This window comes from Zophobas morio, unplaced genomic scaffold (assembly GCF_036711695.1).
Source record: "Zophobas morio isolate AGI-343-1 ecotype UQ-CSIRO unplaced genomic scaffold, CSIRO_AGI_Zmor_V1 ptg000005l, whole genome shotgun sequence".
NCBI classification, from domain to species: Eukaryota; Metazoa; Arthropoda; class Insecta; order Coleoptera; family Tenebrionidae; genus Zophobas; species Zophobas morio.
The window spans coordinates 5460918-5484093 of NW_026972110.1; the positions used below are offsets into that span (position 1 = coordinate 5460918).

General features: G+C 32.3%; 1 protein-coding gene across 5 annotated transcripts in view; it reads right to left on the reverse strand.

Moving 5' to 3' along the window:
- Nucleotides 1-3002: 3002 nt before the first annotated feature.
- Nucleotides 3003-23176, reverse strand: part of LOC135122480 (uncharacterized protein) — a 311894-nt gene continuing 291720 nt past the window's right edge. For all 5 annotated transcript variants that reach the window (XM_064046674.1, XM_064046673.1, XM_064046671.1 and 2 more), the window contains one exon: nt 3003-8170. In XM_064046674.1, the coding sequence (XP_063902744.1) occupies nt 7899-8170 (272 nt within the window). In that variant the 3' untranslated portion in view covers nt 3003-7898. The remainder of the gene's footprint in view (nt 8171-23176) is intronic.

The window sequence follows — 23176 nt, forward strand, 5'->3', positions numbered from 1 at the left end:
CTTTGAATATTTCCTATAAACGTCCCTCTTCTATCATAACATCATGATGATTAAAAACTACTAGAAATGACAACTTCGAAGTCGCTTTGCCCTCGTTTTTACGAGGATTCTTCGAATTTTTAGATCGTGTCTAAGGACTAAAAATGAATTCATTGTTATAACTCAGCAATAAAAGATATGGAAAAAGAATAAAAAAGTATCCATTTCCTTTAAAAAAATTGATGACGTCATATGAAAAAAGTATTAAAGAAATGTTTATTCAAAAACATTTGCAGAAATGCGGATAGGGTCCAAAAATAATAAATGTGTGAACCGGTATGTGTTTTCACTTTCCTCAGAAAGAATCCACCTAATCTTTCGATTAAGTATTTCAAAATGACTCAATTAATTTCCTGGAATTTGCGGAACAGAGGAACATTATGATAGTGCTATATTACGTAATTGTATTAAAATTAAAACTGATCAAATAACGACGCCACTACTAAAATATAATAAGTTTTTCCAAAATTTCCTTTGTTTTTATTTGTTGAGAGAGTATTTAGTAATATAGAACATTATACATATCTCATTAATTTGAAACAGAAAAAAAAATGATATGGCCCTTTGAGCACCAGGCCCTAAAATTGTTTTCAACTATACAGAGTGTTCTCTTTTTAAGACGTAACAGACAACTTGTTATTTTCAGTTGAATGCCCTATATATTTTTACATATTTTGATTGAATAACTTCTTCTTGCGCTTTATCATCATAGTTTGTTTTTGAAATTCTGATACGACATTGTTACGATATTCCAATCTTCTTGAAATTTTTCACAAAAAATCGCATTTTTTTTAATCCGTGTTACATTATTTATAATACACATAAAATTGAGTCTTAATGTACACAGTATTTATAAAAAATATATTACAATTTTCATGTACCGATATTTCAGTTTTTTTATATAGAACATCTGTATTTTATTGCTGCACCTTATTATAATTTTTGTTCTTTTTCTTTTTTGTTAAGTATTTTCTATACATAAAGCTTATTGGTTATTGCCAGTTTTTACTTGTTTAAGAGACATACCAACATATTGAAAGAAAGAGAACTAAAAATAGAGTAAGATCCAGTAAGAATAAAATACAGAGTACTATGTTTGAAAAAACTGAAATAACATAATCTAAAAATTGTAAGTTTTAAAGTTTGTTTAAACATTCTGTATGCTACAATTTGATTTAATTGAAATCTTTATTAATATCTCCATAAAATATTGCATGTCTTAAAAATAGCATTATTGCGTTTTTATCTGTGAAGCCTTGCATTGAAATCTAAGAAAACTGGAATAATGTTGCAATGCCGAATCAGAATTTCAAAAATAAATTATGGTTATAAAACCTAGGAAGAGGCGCTAATGGCAATATGTAAACATATATGGGGTGTTTTATTCTGTATTAAAAAAAAAAAACTAAGTTTTGTGTTTTGCCTCAAAAGCAAAAGACTTTGTAGAGTCGAAATAGTTATTTATGCAACAAGTGCAAAAAGTGACTGATTCTTGCACGTAATAATTGTCCGACGAGACCGAAGGTCGAGTTGGACAATACGTCAAGTGCAAGCACACTTTTGCACGTGTTGCATACAACATTTTTTCTACAATCGTGGGTATAATGCACCACTTAATAAAACTGGTGCATTATACCCACTGGAGACTTAAATAAAATTCTACAATAATCAAAAGGTATCAACATGCTGTCTTATGTTAGTTAGTCATGACTACTATGACAACCAAACAATGTTTCCAAAAAAAAAACAATTTGCAAAATAAAATAAAACGGCATAAATAAGTAGTGAGTGAGTTGACCCCAAAATGAGCGATTCGATCGAAAATGAAATTACCGAGATGGCCAATGCGGCAATATTTAATTTATTACCCGAGAAATCCCACAAAACAATATGATCTGACATACAACCGGTTCAAAGAATGGTGTGCGGACAAAAAAACTTGTGCAGTTAACAGAAACCGTGCTTCTGGCTTATTTTTCCAATCGGTCAATGAAGGTAAAGTCTTCTACCCTCTAGTCCGAATATTCCATGATACGTGCTTCCCTTTCGGTGAAAGAAAATATGGATATACATCAAATTTGACGTTGATTAGATTGACATTAGAGTGCAATAAAAATTTTCTTCCACTAGTGCAAGAAAGTGCCACTTTTTGCACTCTAAACCATTGACATATGAGTCATTTTTTACACGATTGTAGAAAAATATTATTATTACGTCGCGTGCAAGAATCAGTCACTTTTTGCACTTGTTGCATAAATAACTATAGTGTACGCTAGACAAAAAATTACACAATTTTATTCTATGACTCTTTTTTCCTATTTATAATAATTAATGAAATATCAAGGACCATGCACTTACTGACTCACCTGTATATGTGAAAAGACATAGTTGTTTCGGCTTATAGAAGAATTAAAACAGAATACCTGAAATATGTTAAATATTGGTTGCCTCACCATGGGCATTCGTGACATACATTCTTCCATTTAGTTTCACCATCTAAGAACTTTCTTCCACTTGGGACTTAGATTAAGTTTTGACTTAGTACACGGGTGCCCATTTTGGTGAGATGCATGAAGTTATAATAAGAGTTACTTGTATAAACTCCATTTTAACTTTATTAGAAAAGAAAAACTGTGTAATGCAGTGTATATAAATATTTTAAACTCTTAAAAGTTTTCTTTTCTAATAAAGTTAATTTTAATATGTGATGATCTAGTGATAGTATATCAGCCACATAAATGCAAAATACATATTTTACAATTGTTGATGTAACTACTTTAGTTTTTACAAAACTTTGAGTTTCCTATTTAGCAAAGACGTTCTTTATAAATCGATATTGGTGTTGGAATAAATTAGAATTCTTGTTATCGTAATCGTTTCCCGTAAGTAGCTACAAGTAGGAAAAGGGAGAAAAATTGTCACTTTAATGTTCATAAATTGGCAGTTGATAGAAAACGAGAAACTAGAATTAAAAATTTTTATTAATGGGATTCATATCAATAATTGGGTATAACAATGAAATCGTTCGAGAAAATCGAATAATGGGTTTAGCTACGGAGGTAAAATCGTAATGTTTACTGTGCTACCTTTGGCACTGCTTAACAAATAATTTAAAAATAAGGACTGTGATATGAAATTGGCAAACATGTTTTTTCTCTATCATAAGATTCGCGTTGATGTTACAAATAAACAAAAGTACATGTAATAAACACGATGGAATAATTATAAATATACCTATATAACAATATAGCAACAAATATTTTAATAACATATTTATATATTCGTAAAATTTGCTTCTATACCAATTATTAAATAATACAATATTTTTGTATGGAAATTGATTTTATCAACAAAAGGTGTATAAATTCTTAATTCGAATACTATCCGTAAGCAATAATGTACAGGTAAAATATCTTAAAGTATTTGGTCTCACTGATGGTGGGTTTTACTTTTTTTTGAGTTCAGCATCTATACGGAAATGTCAACAGATGAAGCAAACTTTGAAAGAATCTACTGCATCTAAAAGACTGCTCTAAAAAAGACTAATTAGCTAAAACTATGGACTAGGACGAGATAAAAGGTGATAATGTGATAAACATGGCAGTAATACTTTCACTTTAGAGCGTCGCAAACGTCCTTGATGCTTTCGGAAAATATGTCAAGCTCTTTAAGCTTAACATGCGTAGTACAGAACGAAAACGTTTTATGCACCGTGTCTTTTGTTCCAGATGTATTTTTGTTTTTACTTGTGTTATATTATTTCGTCACATATTTGAAAAACAAAAAAATTATTATTCTACTTTGGTTATTACAAATCTAGTACTTATTTTTTTTATTTTAGGCACTTTAATCTTTAGTATATTTGTCACAGTTACGATTATCTATTTTATGTTACAAATTAATTCGAATGTGCTTATTACTTGTTTATAAGTATGTAGTTATTTAAAGACATAATAAAGTACCAATTTTTTTAAGTATTGGATTACAGTTATAATTAAGTGCTTCAAACTATCTAGTTGATTAGGGAATTTCATAAATTTATAAACTCATGTTTTAAACAGTTGTATTTCGAATATACAAGCTTTTTATTTACAGAAATTGGTGTAAATAAATATGCAACACACCCAGAAGGTCTGAAACGAGGTCGATGTAGTACGCAATTTAAATTCACACATTTTAAGTATTATCCTGGAGGTTTGTTGTGAAAATAATTACCAGCCATTTAGAAAATAAATGTCTATTGTTGGTTCAAGTTTATATTGTTAGGGAACAGTTCTTCAGAAATTTTGAAAAAAAAAAAACGATAAATCGTAACACAATTTTTTTGTGTTGATAACCGTTTAAACAAGCCAGAGTAAAAGTTAAGAACCTTTAATGGCTTTGGACAATATTTAAACATTGATTTCATTGAATTTACATTCGGGGTCATCGTTGTGTTTTACGTCTTACATTAGCATTTAACAAATAGGGCTCATTTTGAAATGTTGGTGCAAAAGTACAGTGTTGAAGTAGGATTTACAAAAGAAGCATTGTTTAACATTCAGTACTACGTCACATAAGCAATTGTTTGAAATTAATTGCAGATCAGAAAGAATCAAAGATTCAGATGCGCATCATAACTTAGGATAAGTTTGGTCCCTGCACTCGGGCCGCCCTTGTGAAACTGGCATACGAAATCAAAATCGTTATGCCATTTCATAATTTTCTTTTTTACATGCATCCCGTTTAGATCTCATTCATCATAACTGAATTAATTCATTATAGTCTTTGTAATAATTATTATAATTAAAATTGATTAAGGTCATAGTACCATGTTTGTGTAAAGTACACAATGATTATCAGAGGAGCACGCTATATATATACTTCCAACAATTTACATCGAACCTGGTCACATCGCAGTAGAAGCAGTTGGTCTACAATAAAGTTATTGATTATTTTTGTTGTTGTTTTAATTATTGTTAGTTGTGTTAATCAATTTTGTATTATTATGTGTTGTAGGTATGGCTTGTCACACAATAATTTTAACTAAGATTTAAATATTATTGTTGTATTGAAACATCTTTGTTTAGTTTAACAGAATAATTGCGATTTTATCTTTAAGCAAGGTAAAAGAGATATTAATAAAAAAAATTGAAACGTAGGTCATTTTTAAATTATGCAAATATAAATTTATCGAAACCTGTTCCTTGTTGTTTAAGTTTGGGTCGACTTTTTTGATCCATGTAAGTGACTTTTTACATATTTTTGTTATATTTTTAGCAGCCACGAACTAAAAAGTAAAATATAGATCCATTTAAAAAGAAAGTTGTCTTCAACGAAATCCAAGTAGTATTTTACGAAGTTCCTAAATTCCAATTCCAATTCTCACCGACTTTAAAGACTGAATAATGTAAATTATACTTTTTCGTATGCTTTTTCTCGGTTGGTAGGTAATTTTTTTCGTTTTGAATCTTGAAAGTAATTTAGAAATAACGGGTCAAAACACATGATCCCTTTTTATATTATTCAGCACATAGATAAACGGTTTTCGTAAAGATATTTCAGCTTATAATAAATATGTAGACGGAAAAGTTCGGCATATTTAGAAGAACCAAAATTAAATTAAGTTTCCCGCCTGAAGCCATGTAATGGCGATGATTAATTTCAATTTAATTGGATTAACCATTATCTGGGGAGAGAATTATTATTAGAGTCCATAATGATGGTAGGGAACTGAATGGCGGATTTAATGTGTTATAATATTAGAAGCTGACTTCTTAATAAAAATTATCTCGGGACAATATTCTCTTTTACAGCGTCTTCTGCGGAAGTTAATTTAGACGGTTTAATGCATAAACGATTAAAATTTTTAAGAAGGTTTTAAAATTCCTTTAACGGGGATTTTTGACGTCAGTGTTGAATAATTCGGTAGTTTTGTGTGGTGTACAAGGTATGCTACAATTTCGTTTTAATGCATGGACGGGTAAAATTTTTAAGAAGGCGATTTTGAATTATTTTCACGTGTGAGAAGGGCGGGTTTTTGTCGATGTTAAATATTACGAGGAAGTAATATACTGTGTTCCTACATACTTTTCTGTAATAAACTGCGTTCATTTTATTAAAACAATTTAAAGAATACGTTTGCGCTATACAGTATTTTTATATATTTTTTAGTATTCCGTAGCACTTGCAAAAAAAAAGTGGCTGTAAGTTCTCACAAAGTAGTAAGCAGCACATTTGGGATGTAGAAAGTAATATACCCACGAGGCAACAAAAACAAGATTTTTTATCCATTAATGTGGAGTTACAGTTTAATAAGGTTACAAAATCGGTTTTTAGTGGTTTTAAGAAAAAACGTCCTATATTTTTCGGCGTCAGTTGGAAAGTTGCCACTATAGAATATAAAGGATATTTAGGAAAGAGAGTGACGTTACTGGAGATAAATTGGAAACAATATGAAATCAGTGGGTTAATTAATACCTTAAAATGAGTTTAATATTGGCAAAATTGCAGTTTTATACAGTTATTTCTCTGTGACAGTTTGCTAAGGTGGTTACTTCCTTTGGAAAGGTTCTGGAAATATTCCAACAAATCTTTATCTTTAGGTAATGAAAACTTGTGGAATATAAGAATAGAGAACTATTTTCTTTGACACAAGAATTTAAAAGTGGTTGTGAAAGTAAAGTGTTTCTTTTGTGTTTATTCAACAAACAAACTTTTAGAGAGTTCATAAATTATTCGCAGATATTTCTTTTTGACTGCCTACGTATCATTGAAATTTATAATATCTACATATTACAAAGTAGAAAAAATAAGATGGCTAAATTCGCAGAAAACCCAAGAAAGAAACTAGAAACTTACTCATCAATAGTAGGGGCCCCACTTTCGTGAAAGAGTATTAAAGTTCTAAAGTTTTCATTGCAAAATTAGTTTTACTGTATTATTTAAAAAAAAAATATAAAATTTCTTACGGTTTTTTTTGGTAGCCGTTTTTTAGACCGAAATAAACAATAGACCAGTAATTCAGAGCAACTAGGTATTCACGAAATAATTCACTTTTTTTGACACCTGGTATATTTAAAAGTACTGTATCTGTAAACAGACATCTTCGTTTGCTAATACTTGATTACATCTTCATTTCTGATGACAACACTAATTTGGCCAGATAATTCTTATTGGGTTTTTAATGTAATGAAATTGATAACAAAGACATTTTATAAAATTTCTTTGTTGTTTAAATTCATTTCTTAGAAATCTTGTTTTTTTAAGCAAACGTAACTGGAAACTCAGACAAATGAAACTTTGTAGTGACATTAGTTTTCAGTCTTTCTGGGTGTCCCTCGTAGCATTGTTTACAGACTGAGATAAAATATTGTATATTTTAACTGTAGGTAGATTGCAATAAAGGAACGGTTCCAATCCGGTCGCGAAAATAGAGTTCGAGTGTAAATACAGATATTGCTATTTGCTATAAAAAATCATACATAGTTAATACAGATAAAAAACAAAAGGCAGGCCATACTTTTGTTCTACGCGATGTGGACCGATGTAATAACGTGTTCCTCTGAAAACTTTTACACCATTTAATTATGTATAGAAACGCACCGTCGACTGACGCATTTATCGAATATCGATCGAAGCACCATGACAAATATAACACATATGTTTCACTCACAGGGTGGTGTGTACACTAAACTTAGGGAAAATTTACATAAATTTCTGGCAGTTATTTCGTGAACGTCCACCAACAATTTGGCAACAGTAAAAATTTCACTAAAAATCGTTTTTAAATGTCAAGTGGGATGCCGCCGTTACACAATATATTGAACGAACGCGTACGCTGGCGTTCTCAGTATGTGGTAAGGCAGCGCATTTTGTTGTTAAATGATGCTCTCCCTGTTCCTTTCGTTGTCTTCCAGGCTGCTGGTGGACCTGGAGCCGCATATCTGCATCTCGATTTCGGCGAGCCGGTTCTCCAGCTCCCACTGCTGTTGGTTCAGTTTTTCGCTCATCGCCGCGTTCTCCGTTTCCACGGTGTGCAGTCTCTCCCGCAGCCTCTTTATCTCTGATTCCAGCGCTTCGTGCGAGCCAAGAAGAGGCGACGCCGTCCCCGACACCAACTGCGTCATACTGTCGCAGTGCAACGTTGTGCCTGGAATCATGAATAAATTGCCGAATCAGCAGAGCTAAATATTAATTCGAGACATTCACAACTACATTACTTAATGATAACAACGTTGGTGGAAGATGAATTCTTGATAACGTTAACGGTTTCATTTTGCACCCTAGGGAAAACGCAATACAGCATGCTGGCGAATTACGCAGAGGATATTTTTCCTCGTAATTGCTTATTTATTGAGGAGAAAATACATTTGTAACATACTTCTTGCAAACATAAAGATTATTGTTATACATTTTTTAAAACTAATGCCAGAATAATGCAACTAAAATTAACGTAAGACGATTCACATTTATTACAACTTTGCTAAGAAAATAACATTATGATAATATGCTTCATAAGCGAAAAGTTCCGCGGAAAAACCTGGCAAGCAATAAATTTATGCTTTTGAGCTTTTTTGCTAGAAAGATATTCCTCGTTAGTGCCGGTTTTTTAACAGAAATTGCAGCGATGCAATACTGTCTTTTGTTATCAGAAAATAATGTGTTTTGTTATTTATAACTGCCGCAACCCGTAAATAACAAGCGCACACCGCTGATGTCGTTCTAAACGTGGCGTTATAACAATAACAATACGAGAACTGAGAGAGTACTGATTAATCACAACCGAGTGTGTTATAAATGTTAGACGTAAAGATTTCAGTTGCAGTAGTTGCAGCTAAGAGTGAGTTGTGCCGTTGGTTTTTACGTTTTTATGTTTCATAATTAGGGAAGTTAAAATTGTGTTATAAATAATGATGCATATTTTAATTAAACTGTGAGACATTTGCTTTTGCATTTGTACATGAATGAATTCTCTATTCAGCTAAAGTGCTTATGAAAACTGTAAATTAATCATTGGTTTTAATTTGAAAATCAAGATAGATGCCTCATGAGTCCTGATACTATTTTCTAAATAAAATGGAATAGATTGGAGATAACAAGAGAGTTGCTAAATTCTAAATAAAAGCAAAAAGGGTAGGAAAGTTGAATGTAAAAGGATTAACAAATTGACGAGAAGGTTTCCGAGAGGTGGACCCGAGTTAATCGTATAATAACACTGATACCTAACTTAAACAGAATGGATAGTAACGATTATACGACCGATGACACTGTCAAGGGACGACAACGAGAAGATGAAGAGGAGAAGAATTTCCACAAAAGCAAAAAAAAAAAACCACAAAAAACCTCTCAAAAAAGACCAGAATATAAAGAATGGATGAAACGATGAAATTATTTACTAATGAATTGAACCAAAGATGTGATATAAATCAACGATGACATAAGACATAAGAAACAGAAATACGTGGAAAAATAAGAAGGACAAAGGAGGAAAAGGTGAGGGGAGCAGTTAAAGGTTGGATTCACCAGCTTATCAAAAAGATATGGGTAACCGAAAGAATGCCTGAAGGCTACCTATACTAAAAAAAGGCGGTAAGCTACAATGTGTGAACTTCACAGAAACGGCGTTATTGGAAACATGTTACAAAGAATAAGTGCTCTAGAGAAGTACTGCTTAGCTGCTATGAGTACAAGAACGTTTTATATGTTCTTTTTGTGGACTTTAAACAAGTATACGACCTGATTAGCAGTAAACAGACAGAGCTGTAATTACCTCGAAAACTTATCAATCTCGTAAAAATGACCTTGGAGAAAATAAAATTTGTAGAATTAGCTCTTATCATTTCTGTAAGAAATGCGACTTTGTCGAAATAACTATAAACCAAATTTTTGTTAAAAAGTGCAGTCTGAGAGGGCTGTTAGCTTATTAAAATTTTCTAAATATGTGTTGTGTTTTGTGCTCCTTTAATTAATTACATTAATATCAAAGTTATACGGTATGAAATTTGTTATACGTATACAAATAAAAGGATTATTTTCGAAACAGTATCCTAATTAATTAATAGTTTTCCTCGGTAATGGATGAATAAATAAACTTGGAATCATCATCGTTTTACATACTCTTTTTTTCGTTTTTACTTCCCGAGCGTAGCTAAGGAAGTATGTACTGTAATCGAGTCGATCGGGCGTCTGGCTACTTTCATATTTTCTTGTAATGACCCCTAGAGTACGAAAAATGGGTCTTTCGTTTCCGTCTGTCTGTCTATCTGCCTGCCGTCTCTCCGTATTTTTATTAGATAAATAATCTCCGAAACTACTGGACCGATTCTTGTCAAATTTTGTATGTATAGAAGTTATCATAAAAGAAAAACCGCTAAATTAAATTTTATATACAGGGTGCCGCATCCAAGTCTGGACATAGGGAATTAACATGGCAAGTTGGTTTTTATTTTATAATATCTCCCCAGATCACTTTAAAGCTATTACTGAGTGATGCCTTTGTGGAGGTCGAAGGGGGCTATCGGCCAGTATTTTTTTCAAATCGTTGCATCGCGTTCATTTACTGTAAAAAGGTTTTAAAAATCGTATTTTGAAATTCGCGCCCGATCCGAGTTGTCGCGAAATGTTCCGTCGCAAGGTCGAAGTTCGGCGATCGCGTCTTCAGATTAGCCATGCAAAATGCAAATGTCAAAGTGAAATTAGAAATTATTCTCAGAAATCAACGAACAACTGAAACTGATTTATTTTATCCGGTGTGATGATTATTGTAGGACAAATTAAACGGAATAAATGCACAAATTGTTCCATTTATTATTCGTCATAGTGCGCGACCCCGTCAAACGATTCATCTCGAACTACACTCAGGCTGTATCCAAAAAGCCCGAGATGAAGACTTCGAGCAGCTGGTCTTCCTGTAAACCTCATCGACAGCATTCTGACATGTCCTGGGAGTCCCTTCGAGTCCTAGGAAGTATTTGCTGATCTAGCATATTGTCCTACTTCTGAGCATTCAATCCAGATTCGATGAAAAAAGGTGCAATGACATGATGTCTTAGAAGCCCCAGTCACACACTGACAGTTGCACGCCATTGATAACGATGGTCATCGACCACGTGAGGATTGTGTATTGCTCAAATTTGATCGTTCTGACGATTATATCTTCCCTTAAGACAAAAACAAATGTTCCTCAAAAACTCTCCATCAGCCTAGATTTTCTCAAGCGTTCCTTCGTAAAACTCCATACGTGAGTAGTCCTCAGGCTTTAATTTTTTGTCATGATGCTTTTTGAAACTCTTCTATCCCATTTGTTTAAGATCCCTAGAAGACGTCGTGCTCACCTGATAAGAATCAGAGCCAGTGAATTGTTTCTACCACGGATCGTACAGAGCTTGAGATAATCTGATTGGTGCCAATGACACGGCATCCCTTACAACAGTAACTAATTAGTAAAAGTTCTTAAATGCATAATTCAAATTGTGGCGCCAAACATGCACCTGTTAACACCACCTGATTTTATGTAATTTTTATTATCTTTGAAAATAAATGTAACTTTGTTTTGTGAAATATTATTTTTATTTTTGTTGTTGTTAATACAATAAACAAATAAAACAGTAATACAAAAGTTTCTGAATCCCAAAACACATTCGTAATACAGAAAAATATTTTAAAATGTTGATAAGTGAATGTTCTAGATTTCTCTCTCAAAAATTTCTTGTAACGAACATGTTTCCATGCGGCAAAAATTCCATCCCTGCTTAACGAATGTAAAATCAATTGACTTCTAATCTTTGGTGATTCAAAAAAAAGTGTGAAATTTATCCAAATTACCTCCTAATTAAATTAACCGTCGAAGAACAAGCAGGCCCTCTCTTTTTCATGTAATCGCAGCTGCTCGAAGTCTTCATCTCGGGCTTTTTGGATACGGCCTGAGTGTAGTTCGAGATGAATCGTTTGACGGGGTCGCGTACTATGACGAATGAATGGATCAATTTGTGCATTTATTCCGTTTAATTTGTCCTACAATAATCATCACACCGGATAAAATAAATCAGTTTGAGTTGTTCGTTGATTTCTGAGAATAATTTCTAATTTCACTTTGACATTTCGATTTTGCATGGCTAATCTGAAGACGCGATCGCCGAACGTCGACAGTGCGACGGAACATTTCGCGACAACTCGGATCGGGCGCGAATTTCAAAATACGATTTTTAAAACCTTTTTACAGTAAATGAGCGCGATGCAACGATTTGAAAAAATACTGGCCGATAGCCCTCTTCGACCTCCACAAAGCCATCACTCAATAATAGCTTTAAAGTGATCTGGGGAGATATTATAAAATAAAAACTAATTCCCATGTTAATTCCCTATATCCAGACTTGGATGCGGCACCCTGTATTTACCAAAGCGCGGTATTTGTTGGACTGTACTCTAAGCGCGCAGGAAGTTCTGTCGAAATACCCTTCGACCATTTTTTTAAGAATTCTCAAATAAAAATCTATAATTTCAGTATTTCTGACTGTCCGTAAGGATATTTTCAATTAAGATAGTTAACAGAGATTTTTTTCTGAATTTTCCACTACCGTAACTCCCCTTTTATTTTTGAATAAAATTTAGAAACGATTTCGCGCTTGCTATTAAATGAAAACAAATTGTAGTTTCAAATTCTCGTCGTAATGCCCTTCAAACACATGTTTGTATACAAAACAGTTTGTAATTTACAAGTGTACTTTTATGCAGAAAAACCTATTCATGTGATTGATGGGTCGAATAATAAAAACGTTTTCATTCATGAGTGAAAACGGATTTAACTTAGTATCCCATGATATAATTAAAAGAAAGATAAAGATAATAAAATATGGGTTGTACGAAATTTTAAAAATTTTGATTTGACCTTGAATATAATTAATACAAATATTTTGTTAATTGTTTATTTTATACTCTAATGGATGTGCTCTTTTGTAAAATTTATTTAAATAATTCAGGAAAATTATGACGAAGTGTTTGTTCTTCAGTTTACTTTACTTGGTATCTTGGTAAATTTGCTTATTAACAGCATATTAGATGTGTCTTTCGTAACCTGTTTCTATTTGTATGCCAATTTTTATTCGGCAAAATTGTAAGATGACATTATTATTTTTGGGGGTTAATTTTGATATTTACTTATTTTTAGAGTATTGGGTTTTTGCAATTTCAAAGTTAGTTTATAAAATGTTGTTATTCAATTTTGATTTTGTTCTCAAAAATCTGGATGACTAAGGTAAAAACTCAGCATGGAGCAGGAGTATCCTATTTTTAAAATTTAAATGATATTTACTGTTGCAAATTTTGGAGACGACGGCATCCCATTGTTGGTGGGATAACGAGACAATTTTTGGTTAGCGTGTTCTATCATCTATACAGTATTTCTAACATACGCATAAAATTTATCCAGTAGTTTCGGAGATTATCTGTCTAATAAAAACTGATAGAGACAACAGATAGATAGAGAGACAGACAGATAGGCAAATAGGCAGAAACAGGGACACACTTTTTCGTACTCTATGGGTTATAAAACATGGAGATAACTGGAAAGTAGCGATTCGTCAGATGGAAGTATTGCAATAGATATTTACGATATGTGTATCGTAATGCGGAATTTTACGATACGCGATGGAAAAATTGTCCAACGAGCCGAAGGCGAGTTGGATAATCCATCAAGTATCGTAAAGAAACATTACGATACAAATATTGTACAACGTTTTATCTACTTTCAATAATTTTCATAATAATTAACACAGATATTTTTGTAATTTTTTAAATTGTGTTTATGGAGAAAAAATAAGGCGGCTAAATTAGTAACCCTAGTTACTGATTTGTTTACGTTTTTCACAAGCGTTCAGTGAAAGCAATTTATGTGCAAAAATTAGTGATTCAGAGAATAATTTGCCTTCTGATATTGAAGTGGCTGCTCAATCTGCTATCTGCTATCGATACGTTAGTTCCTGGTAAATCTAAAGAACGTTACGAGATAGCGTACAAATATTTTGATGAATGGATGGAAGTTAAGAAAATTGGTGACGTTTCTGAACAAGGTGATGCATTCCTATTTTGCTGAACAAGCAGAGAAGTTAAAACCATCCTCCTTATGGTGACGATATTCCATGTTGCGAACTTGGGTGTTGATTACCAAGAATATTGATATTACTGAATATCATCAAGTTGTGGCTTTCTTCTCGGAAATCAGAAGGTTACCGACCCAGAAAATCGTTTATTTTTTCCAAAGAAGAGATAAATCAATTTATTAAGAAAATGAATGATAAGGATTTTTTATTTATGAAGGCAAATTGCAGCTCATATTAATAAAAAACAATCTCAAATTTATATAGTTTCAGGTTGTTTTAATAGTCGGAGTGTTTGGTGCTTGTCGACACGAGGAGTTGACAAATTTGACGACACGAGAAGTTAGAGCCGAAAAAGAATTTATCAAGATCACCTTACTGAATTCAAAAACTAAAATTATGTGGAATTTGCTATAAGGAGAGGAAATTTTCAGGGAATAATTAACATGTTGCTTGGTCATAGAGGCTGGAAGTCGGATGGCATGGCAGAAGGATATGTTGAAATATCTGTCGAAAATAAGAAAATAATTGCTACGAAAATAATGGGTTCTTCAGTTACTGTGGGTTCAACAAATTAGGTCACGGTGGAGAAGCCCAGCTTCAACATAGGAACAGCGTCTGGAGTTAACTTTATAAATGTTTCAAACTGTGTAATTTATGTTAATAAATGGTTTTGCAACTTTCTTTTCTAAAAGTCACTCTTTACCGCACTAGTGCGGTAATTGTTCCTTTACCGCACTTAGTGCGGTAAAAACTACCATTACAATATCAAAGAAAAACCTGTAATCTGGCACCTTACATAATGAAAGTAGATAAAATATATTACACTGCTTCCTTAGGTTAGGCTCAGGAAGTAAAAGATTATTTCGACAGAACTTTTCTCGTTCATAAAGTACAATAATACATCAAATTCAGCTGTTTAAAAAAATTAAAAGATTTCATTTTGGGAATTTTATTTTTTTATGACAATCATTATAAGTTAAAATAAAGATATATAAGTACGTATGTCATGTTTCAGTAAAGGTAAAGAAACGTGCTATGCATTTGTTTCATGTGAGTTTATTCCATTACAAAATTTTGTGTGACGTATATCAGTTTGGATAGATGCAGTGTAATAATACTAATAAAACTACTGTATTCCCAAATTTTCGGGAAAATAGAGTAAGTAATTTAATCACGTCTGCCATATGTAGCAGTAGAGTTGCAATTGAACTGAAAACCATTTATAAATAATCGTAATTTAAGACAAATAGCGATAGCGCTTGTCGAGATTATATACGTGAGAGTGAAACAGAGAAACTAAACTTAAAGACATTTTCTACGAATTGCAGTAACCGATTTCGATTTTCGTTGTTGTGATTCACACTTTGTTAATTATAACTTGTCTAGGTCTAGGGGAGGTTCAACATCCCGTGCCTCCCACCTAGCTACTGCCCTGTCTAAGGGTCATGAAACGTTGAGAAAATAATTATGAATGTACCGAGTCGCCCGATGTACTCCATTATTATACTTCCTTAGCTTACGCTCATTAAGTAAAAATGGTCTTTCAGTATTAATAAAACGGCTTGAAGTATTTATGTGTATACATCGGAAGAATGTCACGTAGAAATTAGTTTGATTTGTATAAGTTTGTCGTCAGAGGATTAAAATGATTAACTAAGCAAGCCACAATCGAACAAAATGTTCTGAATAATTAATAGTTAATTTGATCAATAAAAAATTAGAGAGTGATTAATTTCACTAAATTCATTTTATCTAATGAAACAAGGAACATATGCCATCCCTGCTGGTTTCAAACCGTTTGTGAAGCAAAAACTCTACCACTAAGCTACACCTGCTACAAGAGCGTTAGGTTTTATATATATTGGTAAAGAAGAAGGCGATTTAAACAATAAAAAAATAGCAATAATAAACAAAATCCAGAGATATTTGTAAAGTACAAGTACAGGATTTTATTATTTCATACAAAATCGGTAATGTTAATTATGCAATATAATGAGAGGACGTCATCAAATTGTTGCTGGAGATGATTATCCACATTTTGGTTAGCGTTTTACCATTTACACGATATTCCTAATACACATATAAAATTTGACAACAATTGGTCCAGTAGTTTCGGGGGTTATCTGTCTAATAAAAATCCGGATATGCGGCAGACAGACAGACAGACTGACAGACAGACGGAAACAGGAAACCTATTTCCTCGTACTGTAGGCGTCGAGAAAACGTAAAAGTAGAGAGTCAGCCCACGGACTCGATTACAATATTTCCTTCGCTTACGCTCGGGAAGTAAGAATTGGAGCTCCATTTCTTAGGTTAGTAGATTAGCATGAATTCTTCACATATAACTAGATTAAGAAAAATAATAAATAGAAAAACTAACACTATACATTTTCATAAGCACATCGTTTTGTTTCTATTTCACCCGGCGCCTCCACCATAACGGTTCTTGTTATTATTTATTATTATTGTCTTTCATCCTCTTTTAGAAAAATTACTAAGATACGTTTAGATGGGAACCCACAACTAAACAAACAATGTGACATTGAATTGGTGATTCGTATGTGGGTGTGTGTTTTCCTAGAAATTGTATATCTACGAGTAATTAATTTGATAAATTCGACTCAAAATATACCACCATCTTCCTAGTGAATATATTTTACTACATCATGATCTTGTTTACTTATATATATATATATATATATACGTGATAACGTATTCTCCTGTGGAAAATTTTTATTGTAGTAAAAGTAAACAGACGTCAGCACGGTCATTAAAAATTTTAGCACACCAAGACTTCTAAGAATTCATTACAAATATCCAAAATAAACTCTAAATTTGATGTTATAATTTGATGCTTTTTAAAGTAACTCCTATGTTTAAGCTGAAAAACGGGACGGATTATTACGCCATATGTAAAGCAACATATCGTACTAGCATTTGAGTGAGATTTATAGAACAATTTTAGAATGACGTCATTAATTTTTGGAACAAGAGAATAGACAAATTTTGTTTAGTGTTTTACAACCTTTGGCTAACTTTAACGTATGTATATAACTTTAAAATTCCAGAGTATCGATTGGTAGTTTTGGTTATTATTAAAATTTTATTAAATTGAGCGATTCTTTAACTTTCGAATCTACTTTTTTTAACGTTCGCTTTGGAATAATAATTCATGTCGTTGATATCACCGATTTTCAACTCTTGTAGGTTAGATATTACTGTTCTGCATTTGGCTGAAGCTACGAAAATAAAATTGTCGTGTGTGTGAAACTCCTTGGTAGACTAGTTTCTAAATTTCATTAATATGATTTTTAATATCGAAATAACGCGTCGCAGAATACCGTTTTGATTGGTATTGTGTGAAGAACTTTACCGAAATTTGAAATACGTAATAAAGTTTTTGGTGGCCCATTATTTAAAAGTTTTCGACAAGCAATAAATTAAGTAAGGGCGAAAATTGTTTTCTCTTCTAGCACACAGTTCATGCAGCTTAGAGAAAATATTCTACTGTTTGAAAGAGTCTAGGATTTCAAATTATTGAACGAGTTGCTGCTGTGTCTTTAATTATATACAGTGTTTGCGTACTCGGATCGTGCACTATCAGCTTACACTGTAACATGATATCTGATGTGTACTCACATCTCACCTCACACTACCAGTCTGTAAAGCTTGGTAAAGCAGGACTGCTGGACTGTGCGGTTAACTGCTTGTTGGCTTTCTAATTTATGGGAGCAAGGCTACTAATTGTTGTTGCTAAAATGATTAACCTCTGTAGACACTTTGCTAGACAAGATAGGAGGTTGGAATACATGCAGTGATAATTATTGAGTGACTGGTGATAGGTATTAGTGGTAATTGCCAATATTTATTTTTAAACAAACTTAAAAAGCAAAGTCGGTTTGGAACATAAGTCTCATTTATTAACTCAAGATGGTTCCGTATTTACGCGTACGATTGAATTTAGCAGGTTTATAATCTTCTTTTCTGCGTACTATTTTTTGAATAATTCCTCATATAATATTTACATGGATTTGTCCTACAAGCATTTTATACAAGTTTGCACTTTCTTCTATGCGAACTAAAAATGGGATATTTATTATATTAAAAGCAAAAACTGGTAATTCTTAGTTTTTCTACAACTGTGATTATTTTATTATTATTATGTCGTAGATGTACTCCCTTAAACTGAAACCATAACCTTTTTGTCACAATTGCCACAATATTAAAGTATGTTCACAGATATTTCCGTTTAATGATATGAAAATAAAAGTCTGAAATACCATAAAACAACAGTAAAATTTATGTTGTGGAAAGACTTAATATTAGCACCAGCATTTTTATCTTAATGATGCAAGCATAAAATTTCGACACATAAATAAAACTGCACGGTTACTAACTAGTATTGTCCTGGTTCTCTTTTACCTGGCTTCACACAATTTATTTAGAATGAATGCGGCCGATAGTTTAAAAGAGTTAAATTGCCAGACTTAATTGTCCTTATAGTTTCCATTCTTTTATCTTTTTGGTTATTATATCACTGTCTATTCTGTTGACATATTAGCCATACTATTTTTTTTCGACAAGGTACAACAAAATTTGCAATTTATCTGAGAACCCATAAAACTAATAGTTCTGAAATTTTGCACTGCTTTACGATGAACGTGTCTGTACCTAGTAAATGTGTAATCACAATTTCTTTTTGTCCTTATGAAAAACCTGATGACGTCATCATAAAATTTTGCAAAGTAAATCTCACTTGAAATTGCAAAATAACATGTCTTTATACTTCTTATTTCTAGCTTATTTTCAGATAAATACAACACGCTATAGAGCATTAAATTTTTAGACTAAGCTATAGAGCTTGTTTTAAAAATTTAATGAGCCAAGAAATGTATTTTATTGATTATATGAAAAATGACTTAAATAGTTTGATGACTGTTAAAGAACTATGCATAACAATTCAGATATTTGTTCCTTCTAACAAGTTGATGATGTCATCACAAAATTTTATTAAGAAAATATCACTTGTGATTTAATAGTCGACCCTTATTATTAGGGTGTTATAAAAAAGTGCCGAATCCAATTTTATAATTTACTAGCTGACCCCGTGAACTTCGTTTCACCTACAATTTAATTTTGAATCTGCAAAACCGAATGCTTTAAAATCTTACAGATGTTTTAAACATATGATAAGCATAATAAATTTTTATTCAAAATATATTTACTTATCCCCTCCAAAAAATTGATGACGTCAGCCCAAAATTTTGCCAAATGAATCCTCTCTAAAATGTCCAAGATAGGATGAGACTATACTTGTGATTTATCATTCCATTCATAATTTTTGGTTTTGCTTATAGGGGGTGTCTCAAAAAAATTAATCACTGAGTCAATTTATTTTATTGATTGAATCAAGAATTGCAAAACTGAATTTTGATATATTGCAGACGTTTTGAAGTTACTGTTTGACATGGTAGGTTTTTAATCAAAATATATCTGTTTATCAAGCCCAAAAACTTGATGACGTCATGTCAAGATTTTGCCGAACAAATCCTATCTAAAATGTGCAAAACATCATCAGTATATTTTCGTAATTTATTATTGCATTCATATTTTTTAGATTTGTTTTTATAGTGACTCCAAAAAATGTATGGATCAGTCAATTTATTTTAGAGAATAACTCAAGAGTTGAAGAAATGACTTCTTTGAGATCTTGCAGACGTTTTAAAATTATTGTAAGCATGGTAAATTGTTAAGAATATTTACTTATTCCCCCCAAAAAATTGATGGAATGGCCCACTCGATTTTCGCAGATAATTTTGGGAATACAATACAGTTATTTTTAGTATTACACTGCACCAATCCAAGGTGGTATACGTGTTGATCGTAAATGTTGATTAGGTCATCACAAAATTGTGTGAAGAAAAGACTCAACTCGAAAATGCTGAATATGTTTCATTATACTTTTGGTGCGAAGGAAGTTCTGTCGAAACAACGTTCGACAAAATTTTTAACAATGGTTGATATAAATAAAACTCAGTAGATGCTCATACTCGAAATACGAAGTATCTACTCGAATATCAAATCAAAATATCTCTAGTTTTTCTAGATGATGCTAATACTTCAGTGGGTAACAGTTGATGCTCAAGTAGTATCTCGATACAACAAAAACGGAAAACAGTGACACTGTTCAACCATCAAGGCAAAAATCGAGTCACCAAAATATCAGTTAGTATGGGGTAGACACCTTGAGTTGGGAATCTCTATAGTCAGTGTTAGAAAGAACGCACTGCACAATTTATGCATAAATAAAAGCTAATTCTCTTACGACTTCAGTTTTAATTTATCGGATTCCGTGATTCCTTCACTCGACAATGTTTAAATTTTGGGAAAATTTTCGAAACGATTGAAGTCGGTTGATCAGAGCTATACATTTGCATGATATAAATTAATAAATTTTAAACATAATTAATATCACTTATAATGTTTAAATATGATAAGCATAAATATATATGATAATTAAACCGAAACTCGTTGTCCTAAAAGCCCGAAATTATTAAAAACAAATCAATTTGTTTAAACATTATTAAATTATCCCCGAAAATGTGCATTTTCCCGGCCAAAACATGAAAAATAATTTTTGCAATCTCATCGTGACGTACGATGACGTCACTGTCACCTGAGCTACCTGTCCGAAGGTCACGTTTCGCGATCCTTTGTGTTCAGTATTAATTTCTGTTTGATGGCGGCAAGATCGTCGCTTCATTTTGGCGTAAAAGTGGAGCGTTTTAGCGAATTTCTACTTTATTATTAATAAATATTACGGAAAATATGTTGTGTTAGTGCTGTGAACGCGAACGAAAATGGATATTTTTCCGAAAAGTACCGAAAACGAGGTAAGTACGACTTCAGTTTTAATTTATCGGATTCCGTGATTCGTTTATTCGACAATGTTTAAGTTTTGGAAAAATTTTCGAAACGATTGAAGTTGGTGGGTCAAAGCTATACATTTTCGCGATATAATTAAATAAAATTTAAACATAATTAATATAATTCATAATGTTTAAATATGATAACTATTAATATATGATAATTAAACCGAAAACCATTTTCCTAAGAACACGAGGTTAGCAAAAACAAATTAGTTTGTTTAAACATTGTTAAATTAACCCCGAAAATGTACAATTTCTGATCTAAAATATGAAAAATAATTTTTGCAATCTCATCGTGACGTACGATGACGTCACTGTCACCTGAGCTACCTGTATAAACGTCACGTTTTTCGGTCCTTTGTGTTCAGTATTAATTTCTATTTGATGGCGGCAAGATCGTCGCTTCATTTTGGCGTAAAAGTGGAACGTTTTAGTGAATTTCTAGTTTATTATTAATACATATTACCGAAAATATGTTGTGTTAGTGCTGTGAACACGAACGAAAATGGATATTTTTCCGAAAAAGACGGAAAACAGGGTAAGTACGACTTCAGTTTTAATTTATCGGATTCCGTGATTCGTTCACTCGACTTGGTTTAAATTTTGGGGACATTTTCGAAACGATTGAAATCGGTTGATCAAAGCTATACATTTTCACGATATAAATAAATAAATTTTAAACATAATTAATATCATTTATAATGTTTAAATATGATAAGCATCAATATACGATAATTAAACCGAAACTCGTTTTCCTACAAACCCGAAATTATTAAAAACAAATCAATTTGTTTAAACAATGTTAAATTATCCCCGAAAATGTGCATTTTCCCGGCCAAAATATGAAAAATAATTTTTGCAGTCTCATGGTGACGTACGATGACGTCAATGTCACGTGAGCTACCTGTATAAAGGTCACGTTTTACGGTCCTTTATGTTTAGTATTAATTTCTGTTTGATGGCGGTAAGATCGTCGCGTCATTTTGGCGTAAAAGTGGAGCGTTTTAGCGAATTTCAATTTTATTATTAATACATATTAAGGAAAATTTGTTGTGTTAGTGCTGTGAACACGGACGAAAATGAATATTTTTCCGAAAAAGACCGAAAACAGGGTAAGTACGACTTCAGTTTTAATTTATCGGATTCCGTGATTCGTTTGGTCGACAATGTTTACATTTTGGATAAATTTTCGAAACGATTGAAGTTGGTGGGTCAAAGCTATACATTTTCGCGATATAATTAAATAAAATTTAAACATAATTAATAGAATTCATAATGTTCAAATATGATAACTATCAATATATGATAATTAAACCGCAATCCATCTTCCTAAGAACACGAGGTTAGCAAAAACAAATTAGTTTGTTTAAACATTGTTAAATTAACCCCGAAAATGTACAATTTCTGATCTAAAATATAAAAAATAATTTTTGCAATCTCATCGTGACGTACGATGATGTCACTGTCACGTGAGCTACCTGATAAAAGGCCAATTTTTCCATCCTGTGTTTAGTTTTGATTCCGGTCTGGTAGCAGCAACACTGGAGCTCCGTTTTGGCTTAAAAGTAGCACGTGTTCGCGAATTTCTAATTTATTGTTAATAAATATTAGCGAAAATGTTTTGTGTTACGTGCTGTGAACACGAAGGAAAGTGGATATTTTTCCAAAAATGCCCGATTTTTTTTGAAATATGTTGTTAATAACATGCATTCAGGACTGATAAAGTAGGGCTTTGGAATATACAAAGTGCAGCGTTCATAATTCACAAAATACCGTATGCATCATTTTTAAACTACGGCGTCCAAATTTACAAAATACGGTGTCCTTCACCCATGCTATCAAACCCTAGTCCTCTTTTTTAATGGCAAGACGCACTCCAGACCTCCTCGTATTGTTTGGTTCTTGCTGGGCAACAGCAACGAGCGAGCAGAGTCATCGCTCTTTGTTGGCAAACGTGGAGAAATTTGTATATTGTAACTTTTGTAATTGAAGCATTTTGTACTGTATATTGTATGTGTTACTAACTTAACTTGGGTCTTGCCAATTTAGCTCCAGTGGTGCAAATGCTTTGTTTTCACGGTGCATTTGCTTGGGTTTTAATTTTGCAACAGTGCATTCTTTGGTTCCGAG